Consider the following 12,236-nt stretch of genomic DNA (forward strand, 5'->3'; position numbering starts at 1 on the left):
GTGCCATCAAGTCGGACCCAACTCATAGTGACCCCTCCTTGGGTTTCCGAGGCAGTATCACTATGGAAGTAGATTGCCCCATCTTCCTTCCGAGGGGTGTCTGGTGGGTTTGAACTACCAGCCTTCTGGTTAGCAGTCAAGTGCTTTAGGCACTACACTACCAGAGCTCCCAAATTATGTAATATAACATAAGAAATACATCAGTGTATATTCTCTAAGCAAACATACTGAATATATGGTTAACTCTGAGAGATGGAATTACAGATAGCATCTTTCTTTACATTTATCTTGAATTTTAAAATCCTTCAACAATGAGCATGTACTATTGTATGATGAAAAAAGTTTTTTGCAAGTATTACTAATTTTCAGAAATAAAAACTCACTATAATAGCTATACCACAACTTGTCTGTCAGTTTGTCATATTGTAGTAGTTTGCATGTTGCTGTGAGGCTGCAGGTTATGCCCCTAGTATTTCAAATACCAGCAGGGTCACCTATGGTGGACAGGTTTCAGCAGAGCTTCCAGTCTAAGACAGACTGGGAAGAAGATCCACTTCTGAAAAAACAGGCCAATGAGAACCTTATGAACAGCAGTGAAACTGTCCGATATATATTACTGGAAAACTTAATGAAGAGCCATGAAACATTGTCTGATATAGTGCCAGAAGATGAGTCCCTCAGGTTGGAAGGCACTCAGAATATGACTAGGGAAGAACTGCCTCCTCAAAGCAGAGTCAACCTTAATAATGTGGATGGAGTAAAGTTTTCAGAACCTCCATATGCTAATGGGGTATGACTCAAAATGGGAAGAAATAGCTGCAGACATCCATTAATAATCAGAATGTGGAATGTATGAATCTAGGAAAATTTGAAGTTGTGAAAAATGAAATGGAATGCATAAAGATCAATATCCTAGGCATTAGTGAGCCAAAATGGACAGGTACTTGCCATTTCATATCAGACAATTATGTGATCTACTATACCTGGAATAATACATTGAAGGGGAATGTCATGGCATTCATAGTTACAAAGAATGTTTCCAGATCTATCCTGAAGTACAATGCTGTCAGTGACAGGATAATATCCATACACCCACAAGGAAGACCAGTTAATACAATATTGTTCAAATTTACACACCAATCACTAAAGCCAAAGATGATGAAATTGAAGATTTTTACCAACTTCTGCAGTCTGAATTGACCAAACATCCAATCAAGATATATTGATGAGTACAGGTGATTGGAATGTGAAAGTTGGAAACCAAGAATCATTGGTAGTTGGAAAATATGGCGTTCGTGATAAAAATGATGCTAGAGATCGCAAGACAGAATTTGAAAGACCAGTGACTTATTCACTGCAAATATCTGTTTTCAACAACATAAACAGCAGCTATACACTTGGACTTCACCAGATGGAATACACAGGAATTAGATTGGCTACATATGTGGAAAGAGGTGATGGAGAAGCTCATTATCATCAGTCAGAACAAGGCCAGGAGCTGACTGTGGAAAAGACCATCAATTGCTCATATACAAGTTCAAGTTGAAGTTGAAGAAAATTAAAACAAGTTCACAACAGCCAAAGTATGACTTCAATTACATCCCACCTGAATTTAGAGATCATCTGAAGAATAGATTTGACACATTGAACACCAATGACTGAAAACAAGATAGGTTGTGGGATGACATAAAGAACATCATAATGAAGAAAGCAAATGGTCATTAAAAAGACAGGAAAGAAGAAAAAAAAAAAAAAACCAAAATGGATGTCAGAAGGACTCTGAATGGAGATTAACTAAAGTGAATGGAAGAAATGACAAAATAAAAGACCTAAACAGAAGATTTCAAAGTGAAGCTTGAGAAGACAAAGTAAGTATTATAATTAAATGTGCAAAGACCTGGAGGTAGAAAAACAAAAGGGAAGAACACGCTCAGCATTTCTCAAGCTGAAAGAACTGAAGAAAAAATTCAAGCTTTAAGTTGCAATACCGAAAGGAGTCTGGGCAAAACGAGGAGCTCTGGTGGAGTAGTGGATAAGGCATTTGGCTGCTAACCAGAAGGTCAGTGGTTCAAATCCACCAGACACTCTATGAAAGGGAGATGGAGCAATCTACTTCTATAAAGATTTACAGCCTTAGAAACAAATGAGGGGTTGCCGTGAGTCAGAATCAACTCGATGGTGGTGAGTTTCATTTGAGTTTTTTATGGGCAAAATATTGAATGATGTAGGAAGCATCAGAAGAAGATGGAGTACCAAAAAGAATTGATTGATGTCCAGCTATTCCTGGAGGTTTATCTTGGGCCCGATCAAGAACCAATGGTACTGAAGGAAGAAGTCCAAGCTGCACTGAAGGATCTGGGGAAAAGCAAGGCTCCAGGAATTGATGGAATACCCATTGAGATGTTTCAACAATGGATGCAACACTGGAGGTGCTTACTTGTTTATGCCAAGATATTTGGAAGACAGTTACCTGGCCAACTGATGGGAAGAGATCAATATTTGTGCCCATTCCAAAGAAAGGTGATCCAACAGAATGTAGAAATTATCAAACAATATCATTAAAGTCACACACAAGTAAAATTTTGCTTAGGATAATTTAAAAATGGTTGTAGCAGTATATTGACAGGGAACTTCCAGAAATTCAAGCTGGATTCAGAAGGGGACATGGAATGAGGGATATCACTGCTGATATCAGATGGATCTTGGCTGAAAGCAAAGAATACCAGAAAGATGTTTACCTGTGTTTTATTGACTATGCAAAGGCATTCAACTGTGTGGATCATAAAAAATTATGGACAACATTGCAAAGAATCAGAATTCCAGAACACTTCATATTCAAGAGGAACCTGTACATAGACTAAAAGGCTGTTCTGTTGTTTGAACAGAACAAGGGGACACTGAATGGTTTAAAATTAGGAAGAGTGTGTGTCAGGGTTGCATCTTTTCACTATACTTATTCAATCCATATGTTGAGCAAATAATCTGAGAAGCTGGATTATATGAAGAAGAATGTGGCATCAGGATTGGAGGAAGATTCATTAACAACCTGAGATATGCAGATAACACAACCTTCCTTGATGAAAGTGAAGATGACTTGAAGCACTTACTGATGAAGATCAAAGCATATGGCCTTCAGTATATTTTACACTTTAATATAAAGAAGACAAGAATCTTCACAAATAGTCCACTGAGCAGCATCATGATAAACCCAGAAAAGATTGAAGCTGTCAAGGATTTCATTTTACTTGGATCCACAATCAATGCCCATTTAATCAGCAGTCAAGAAATCCAACAACATATTGCTGTGAGCAAATCAGCTGCAAAAGACCTTTACAAAGTGTTCAAAAGCAGAGATGTCACTTTGGGGACTAAGGTGAACCTGACCCAAGCCCATGGTATTTTCAATCCCCTCATACACATATGAAAGCTGGGCAATGAATAAGGAAGAGCAAAGAAGAATTGATGCATTTAAATATAATGTTGATGAAGAATATTTAATATACCATGGACTGCCAGAAAATGAACAAATCTGTCTTGGAAGAAGTACAGTCAGAATGTCCTTAGAAGAGATGATGGTGAGACTTCGTCTCACATACCTTGGATATGTTAGCAGGTGGGAATAGTCCCTGGAGGCCATCATGCTTAGTAATATAAAGGGTCCACAAAACAGAGAAAGAACCTCAATGGGATGGATTGGCACAGTGGCTACAATGGGCTCAAACATAGCAACAATTGTGAGGATGGTGCATGACCAGGCAGTGATTCATTCTGTTGTACATAGGGTCACTATGAGCTGGAACCAACTCAATGCACCTAACAACAACATAACACTATCCTCAACATAAAGTTATCTTATGAGCCAGCAATTCTACTCCTAGACATGTACCTGAGAGAATTAAAGACATACGCTAACACAAAAACTTGTTCATTATGCTCAAAGCAACGTTACTCATAATAGCCAAAATGTGGAAAAAAACAAGATGTCCATCAACTAATAAACAGATAAATAAAATATGGCATATCCATACAATGGAAAATTATTCAGCCACAGAAAGCAATGAAGGACTGATTCTTGGAACAACATGGACAAAATTTGAAAGCATTATGCTAAGTGAAAGAAGCTAGTCAGAAGAAAAACTATGTGTCGTATGATCCTTTTTATATAAAATGTCCAAAAGAGGCATATCTATAGAAATAGAAGGTATATTAGTGGTTGTCTAGGACTGGTGAGTGGTAGTGGATAAGGCATTTGGCTGCTAACCAGAAAGTCAGTGGTTCAAACCCACCAATCACTCCATTGATCAATGGGGGTCACTATGATTCAGAATCCACTCGATGGCAGTGAGTTTAGGACTGGTGGGTAGAGGAAGAGGTTTGGAGAAGATGGGGAGAGACTTCTAAGGAAACACGTTTCTTTTTGGAATGATGACAATATTCTAAAATTCAATTATGGTGATGGTTGCACAACTCTGTAAATATACTGTAAACCATTGAATTACACAATTTATATGGATTAACTTCATGGTATACAAATTATATCTCAATAATACTGCTAACAACAACAACAAAAACTCACTATATAAAAAATGTTCTCTCCCTCAAGAAAAGGAGGAAGTATTTTGGACTGGGATGAAGGAAGCAGGGAAGCAGAGGGACATCTAGTCCAGGGAAGGGGGAAAGATGTCAGGAGATGCCCCAGTTCTCCAAGCCACACCTGATCTCAGCTGCAGTTGCAGGAGACAGCTCAGGCTTGTCTTATCCTGACCCCTCTCATTTCAAGTGGGTCATGTATACACCTCTGAGGGCTAGCCTTTTCCCTCTGTCATCCTGAGCTTTTAGGTGATCCTGCTGGAGTCCAGCCTTGTTTCACAGCAATGAGCTCAATATCATACCCTCTGGTTGCCTTTCCTCCTCCCCTGCCTCCCTCTCTGCTTCCTAGGGTCACCTTCCAAATACACCCTGACCTCCCAGCCCATGTCCCCTGCTCTGCTTTCAGGTGCCCAGCTTCCTACCGTCAATGTAGGCTGGGATCTGCCCAAAGATGGTGAGGTACGACTGATAGATGACCCCTCGGAAGATCCAATCCACCCGGTTCTCATTGTGGATGAGAATGGCCTGCTTGGCCACCCCAAAGGACACAACCCACACCGCCAATAGGAAGAGGAAGAAGAAGACGTCCTTCATCTGCAGAGACAGGCATCACTGTGAGCTGGACCCCACCCCCACCCCCCAGCAATGGTGGGGAACCCAGTGCCACCAACAGTGTAGACATGTAAAGCCAGGCAGCTCCTCAGGGAGTAGATCAAGGCTGACCTCCAGAACACAGTAGGTGTGTTGACACCCTCTCTGAGCTGAGCACCCCATGAGGTATAGGAGGAGTCAGACATAACCATGACCTAAGGGAGGAAGCTATAAAAGCTGTAATAGATGTAAGAAACAGGCTGTGGACAGGAGACACTTAGAGAGGCTGTGGACACTTAGAGAGGAAAATCAGAAAGCACTTCCTGGAAGAGGAGATATAGGAGGAGGGCATTCCATAGGGTGGGAACCCTAAAGGCAAAGTTGAGGACAGGGGAGCCTAATGGGTATGCTTAAGCCCTGTCCACCTCACTTGCATCCAGCATGGTTTTCCCTAGGCCAGATGAAGGCCCTCTCCTCCCCTTACCATCCGCTTCACGATGATTATCTTGGGCCCGAGCGTCTTACTGACAGTAAAGATGTGCATCAGCCGGAGGCAAAACATGATGAAGTCCAAAGAGAGGATAACCCGCCCGGTGTACAGCGTTGCTGGAAAGAGCCTGGCAGTGCAGGAAAGAGAGACCCCTCTCAGCTCTCTGCTCCCCAGACAGCTGGCAGTGGTACTGAGACAGTAGGAGCCCTAAGCACCAGCCCCCTCTTCTCCTGCCCAGTCCAGGCAAAGGGCTCTGGGGGACCCTGGAACCCAGTGTTTTAAAAACTTGTGTGAGATTGAGAGGGTAGAATTTCCAAGGGGAGTGGGCTTTTCTTCAGAAAGTTCCAGAAGCTAAAGCTCAGACAGGTAAACAAGGTGGCTTGGCCTGGTCCCTCCTTTTTCATGGTCAGTCCTGGAGAAGCAGCCATGGTGACTTTAACAGGTGGTGGGAGGGAAGTGAGGGAGCCCTGAGGCCCCTGGCACTGCGCAAGCTCAGTAGTCAACGTCAATGGCCCTGCATGTGGACAGCTTTCTGTGGTTTACAGTGAGCTCTCCTGAGCATTTCCTGCCTTTACTCCTTCCAACAATCCAAGAGTGAGCATGGTAGCTTTCCTCACACACCCACTGGACAGGTGATAGGAGAATAAGCAGGGGCCAGAGAGGGACCAGCTTCAAAAAGGGCAGATGATCTAGGACTCCCCCACCACCACCAACACAGACTGCTTCCTGGGCCAGGAGGGCCTCCCAGGGTGTGGGAAGAAGGTAGAGTGGTTCCTGGCTCCTTACCTGCAGGTCAGCCCTGCTATGAAGAGCAGGATGGCTCCAATATCCAGCTTATTCCAAAAGTCACCGAAGTATAAGGAGGCCATCTTCAGTACCCCATATCCATCAGGGTCATAGAAGAGCTACTGAGAGGAGAGTCAGTTAAGGGTAACCTGATGCTTTATTCTCAATTTGACCAACAGCCACCCCCACCCCAGGCCCAAGGGTCCCATCAGCGCAGTCAGGTCCATTGGCTGGCACCATGGGGACATTGTGGTGACAACCCTTTCCCAGAAGAGAGACAAGACACACTAGGCCCCATAGTGTCACAGATGGGTGCTACTGGTGTGAAGGGTGGGATGGGAGAAGCAGAGACATGGGGCATGCCCTTTGGAGACAGGGGAGAGAAGGAAGGGTGTAAGCAGCATACAGGGGTCACCACATCACAGCAACTGTGTGGGGCTCAGTGGAGATGGCCTTTGGCCAAAGGTCTCCATGAAAAAGTGAAAAGCTTGGAGGGAGTGAGAGAGGGACTGCCGAGACCAAGGGCTTCAAGAGGGTGGAGGGCAGAAGCCGCACCTGCCGCATTTCCTCGCACACCAGTGAGAAGAGCCAGCAGTAGATGACATACTCAAGCCAGGAGGGAGAGGCCTGGAAGTCCACCATCAGCACATAGGCAAAGAGCCAGAGGAAGGCAAAGTAGGAGAGGATGTTGAGGTGGAAAATGACCACAGGCGCATTGAAGAAGGCACAGACACGAGCCAGGCCATTCTCAGACTGCAGCCTCTTCTTCCTGTGGGTGAGGGCATGGTGAGAGTGGGCACTATGGGCACAGTGAGGAGAGCCCTAGCTCTGCACAGCCAGGTGTTGTGCCCTGGGGAGCCTCGGCATCACTGGGAAGGGTCACACACAGTGCCCAGTCACACTACCATTAGTTGAAGGAGCCAGGACACAGCCTGGTCTAAGTGACCATCCCTCCACATCCAGTGACAAAGGAGGGGATGGCCTTGGGCCAGGCAAAGCAGGAAAAAGGTGTCCTCATGGAGACCCCCAGAGATGGCCATCTGACTCAGGTTTCACTGGGTCTGTAACGAACATCCAAGTCCTAAGAGTCAGCCAAACAAGCTGGGGCAGATGCTGGCCAAAGTCAGTGAGGTTCTTGGGAAGTCACATCTTGGAGAAGGCTAGGGGAAGGGAGATTATAGCAGGATGGGGGTGACACCTCAATGGTTAGAGAACTGAAGAGAAGAAAAGGGAAGGGGGCATCAAGCCAGGACCTTACAGTCCCTTCACTGTCTCACCCCCTACTGTTCTTCAGGAACACTCAGAGAATGTGACTTGGGAATCTTATACTGTACTGTGAGTGTTACCACCTCCCACCAGAAGCCCCAGCCCAACATGAAGACCCAGCTTGGTCTAGGTCCCAGCCTTGCTATGATGCCAGACAGTGACCCTTCAGGCCTGAGCTGCCCACCCAGAAATGAGGCCCCTGTTCTGGCAGCTCTTTCTCATGAGATGGCACCAAACTCCATCATCTGCAGAGGACACCAGCCCTGAAACAGAGCTCTGTCACCCTGAAGGGGATACTAGCCCTGGCAACGAGCTCCTTCACCTGCAAGGGACAGGCAAGTGTGAACTATTCTGCCCTGGGACAACTGTATAAGGATCATAAGGAATGCAGGCAGAAACAGGGCCTTACTGACAAACAAGATGCTGCCATTCCCTGGGATGGTGGGAAGAGCAAGCTGGCTCTGGAGCCTCAGTCTACCATCCAATTCTATGTGGACTCCTATGCCCTGCTCAATCCAGATGCCCTGCCCACTCGGGCACCTAGCCCCTCACAGTGCCACAGAGGCTGGACTACATCCAGCAACAGCTGTGGGAAAGGCTGTGCGGCTGGCCCCAGGACCAGCCAGACTCAGATGGAGCCTCTGTGTCTCAGGCTCTATAGAGCAGAGACAAGGCCCAGCCTGGTCAGCCTGAGCCCAAGGAGAACACCAGTGGTCACTGAGCCTCCCATCACTGTCTGGCCAACCTCCCTCCTATGGGAAGAAGAGTCAGGCACTTTCGGCCCCGCCTAGTATTTACCACAGTGCTTCCTGCCCCCACTCCACACTTCAGTTTTGGTTTGAGTGCTCATGAGGACTGAGCCTATCTGCCACCCCCATCCCCAGGTAGCCAAGAAGAGAGATAGGTCCAGCTAGTGGGGGCAGGCACCTGGAAAACATGGTCAGGGTGCCATCTGCCCCTGTTGGCTGTTGGTGCTGTTCCCAAATGTCCTCCACAGCCGTACACTATGGGGCTCTCAAAAAAGGGCACACACTCTGCCTTAGGGCAGCACATGCTGGTTGGTGCCTGGACCTGAGTGAGAACACTGCCCTAGATAAATGGCCCAGAACTACACTCCCACCACCCACAGAGGACGCCAGCCCCAGCACTGAGCTCTGCCACCTGCAGGGGACACCCTCCCTGGCACCAAACTCCATCATCTGCAGAGGACACCGGCCCTGAAACAGAGCTCTGTCACCCTGAAGGGGATACCAGCCCTGGAAACGAGCTCCTTCACCTGCAAGGGACACTGGCCCCAGCACCAAGTTCCATCACCCACAAGGGACACCAGCTGTGGCACCAAGCTCTGTCACACTCAGGAGATAGCTTCTCTGAGCACTATGCTCCTGGCACCTGCTGGCAGACAGCAACTCTAGCACCAAGCCCCTAGCACATGCCCTCTACCTGCCAGCAGGGTATTCTCCAGATAAGACATGGTGGGGAGGGCAGTCAGAAAGGACTGTTCTCCACAGGGGAAGCCAGGGGCAGTGCTCACAGCACCATGGCTACAGCAGAGTGGTCACATGGGCAGCATGGGCTTGCTTCTCTCTGGCCCCTGAGATTCAGTTTCCCACCTGCCCCCATGCTTGTGGGCTAGTAACTCTGTGCAGACCATCTGTACAGATGTGTGCCAGCACGTTGTATCCAACCACCCTCCTCCTCACCTTGGTATTTGCATGGGACAGAATAATGACACTGGTCTTCAAGGCCTGATAGGGGAGGAAGGTGATGGTACCCACAAAATAAGCATGGTGCTTGGTGTACAGTGTTGTTGGTGCATGACAGGTGCTTGGTGCTTGGTGGGTGCTTGATGCATGGTGGATACTAAGTGCATGGTGGATAGCGGGCTCATTGTGGGTGCTCAGTGCAGTGTGGATATACAGTGGGTGCTTGGCCCACCATGAATGCTCAATGGCCAGTGCACAATTGGTGCATCCTAAGTGTGAGCTCCTTCTTTCCCAAATCCTGATCCCATACATCTCCAGTGCTACAAGATTCCATTGGAACCATATGGACATACGTTACTTATTCCCAACAAGGGTGTTTGGGGAAGGAGGGTCTTAAGACTCCAGGGCTCAAGTCACCTCAGCCTCCCCTCCTGCACAGCTTCCCACTCTTGCCGCCCAGCAAGCACCTGAAAGAAACGAGGCCGGTGAAGAGCAGGGGGAAGGCTAACATGCACAGCATCACCCGCCACAGCCCGTTGTCCACAGAGAGCTGGCCCCACCACACCTTGGTCAGGAAGGCCTGCAGACAGACAGAGGGACAGCATTAGAAGAGTGCTCTACCACCCAGGACACCTCCACCATTCACACCCATTCCCATGCCCATGCCACTGCCCTCCCAGGAGTGGTAGGGGCAGCCCTTGGCCAGGCAGAAGCAAGGCTTGTGCATTTGCATTGGTGACATTGGGGTGGGAAGACATGTCTGCTCTATTCACACACAGTCACTCTCTGTTCATGTGACATTCACATCATATCACACACACTGTCACAGTTTTTCTCACAGTCATAGTGCTCTCTGAGCCTGACATCATAAGGCAGGCAGGCAGGCCAGATGCCCACCAACATCCACATGCTAAGGGAGGGGCTTGAGGTGGCAGAGCTGGCCAGACCTCCCACGGTGAATGACAAAGGTTGGGCTAGGCCTCAAACTCAAGCTTAGACGCTAGATCCCATCTCTGCTCCAGCTGCAGGATGCTGTTTCTTGGAGCCTCCCAGCCCATGCAACAGGTTCTTAGAGCTGGCCTCATTAAGCTCTGTAGGGCAGGAATGAGAATGCTCCCCAGTACCCTTGGTGGTTCTCAGTGTAAATCGGGGATGACATGAAGTCACATTTCCAGGAAACACCTCATCTGAGGGGGCACTTGCTGCATTCCAGGCCCTACTACAGTTGCCCAGGCAACACTAGAGCAGCCGCCTCTAGGAACTCCCTGCACCCAGCTGCTCCAGGGATGTTCTGCACCCTTCCTCCCCACTTGTCTATTCTGAGGCTCCGTACATAGAGTGAAGGCTGGACACACATTAAATGCAGATGAGGGGACAGACACCTGGCTGCCTGAGATCCCCAGGGAAAAATGCCTGATGCTCTGAATGGGAACATTGCCCTTCAAGACTAACCAGCCACCTGCTTTTGCTTAACTAGTTTCCTGCAAAACAAGAGGAAAGATTCCTCTGGGCCTGGAGCAATCAGGTACTATCCTGAGTCACTGATATCTGAAATGCATGCTGTCTTTGGATGAGGGGCTGTGTTCTCCAGAAGCATCCAGAAACCTGTCCTGGGAACAGGGACCCTTGGCCACCTGGACACCTCCGTGAGACACAAACTTCATGTCCTTGGCTTCAAGGGCAAGCTGTAGGCAGGTGGTCTTCCCCCAGGCCTCAGACACACGGATGAGCAACTTCTGAGCCCTCTCTTCATCCTTCCGGTAGCACTCAGTGAAGACCCCTGGGTGGAGCAGGAGGATGCTCATCAGAACACACGTGGACACTCCACAGCCCTACAACAGTGTTAGCGGGCAACCACTCCAGATGGCTCCTCTGGATAACGGTAAGGTGGCAAGACTATCAGAAGGAAGAATGGTGGGCCTGACATCCCAAGGCACCAAAGCCCAAGGAGGAAGACCCAGGGTGAGGGGGGTGGGGCTAAGAAGACCCAGGGTGGCCTGGGTCCCCACAGGGCTCACATCCAGGGAGGAAGGGCAGATGATCATGTGCCAGGCTGGGCTGTAGCACTCACCAATGGCTCTGAGCTCATACTCATCTGCCAGTGCCAGCATCTCCTCCGAGCAGTCTGTGTCTTCCTCCTCCTTGGACATTTCCTTCAGGAGCTTGCTGCAGGCCAATGCTGCTGCTATGCAGTCCTGGCTCTGGGGACCAGGGGCTACAGTGAGGACCCTGGAGGGTACACCAGGCTCTATCCAGCTGGGGACCCCCAGCACACTACCCAAAGGGATAAAAGCAGAGATCCCATAGTACCAGTTGCTAGGCAAGTAACTCTTTGTGACTTTATCTATATAAACAATTTGAGTTACTCCAAAGAAATATGTCACATCTTTGCCCTGTCTTTACACTGCCCAGTGAGAATAGTCTACTCTTCAGGCTGCCTGCCTAAAACAGAGCTCAGCATGGCCCTGCAGGCACAAGTCCCAGCATTCCATGGGTGTCTGGTCAATCCCAGCATGGTGGGAGGTCAGAGAGTATCCTGAAGGGGAGAAACAGGGACTGGGCCCACAAATGCCCCAGTCTACGGTCAGGATGCCTGTCTCAGTGGCACAGTCAGTCCTAACTAGTCCCAGGAATCAAAGGGGCTACACAAATCTCCAGGAAGTCTCCCTAGACCACAGGCCCCTGAGGTGCATGGCCTGGTAAGAGCCCTACTGGCCAGGTTCTAAGGATGGGATTGGCCCAGGATGTGGAATTGGTGTCAGAGCCTGGGAACACACTCTTGGCCTTCTTTTCTTTCTTTTTTTTTT

The 12,236-nt window shown here is 48.2% G+C and overlaps 1 protein-coding gene across 1 annotated transcript in view; it reads right to left on the bottom strand.

The window, feature by feature from the left end:
- TRPM2 (transient receptor potential cation channel subfamily M member 2) overlaps positions 1–12,236 on the bottom strand; it is a 114,449-nt gene that overhangs the window by 30,458 nt on the left and 71,755 nt on the right. The window contains exons 13-19 of the mRNA XM_007947303.1: positions 11,501–11,630; positions 11,064–11,209; positions 9,897–10,009; positions 7,013–7,226; positions 6,458–6,576; positions 5,666–5,798; positions 5,013–5,184 (exon numbers count right to left, since the gene is read on the bottom strand). Of these exons, the coding sequence (XP_007945494.1) occupies positions 5,013–5,184; positions 5,666–5,798; positions 6,458–6,576; positions 7,013–7,226; positions 9,897–10,009; positions 11,064–11,209; positions 11,501–11,630 (1,027 nt within the window). The remainder of the gene's footprint in view (positions 1–5,012; positions 5,185–5,665; positions 5,799–6,457; positions 6,577–7,012; positions 7,227–9,896; positions 10,010–11,063; positions 11,210–11,500; positions 11,631–12,236) is intronic.

This window comes from Orycteropus afer, unplaced genomic scaffold (genome assembly GCF_000298275.1).
Source record: "Orycteropus afer afer isolate SDZICR_OR568_19922 unplaced genomic scaffold, OryAfe1.0 scaffold00179, whole genome shotgun sequence".
NCBI classification, from domain to species: domain Eukaryota; kingdom Metazoa; phylum Chordata; class Mammalia; order Tubulidentata; family Orycteropodidae; genus Orycteropus; species Orycteropus afer.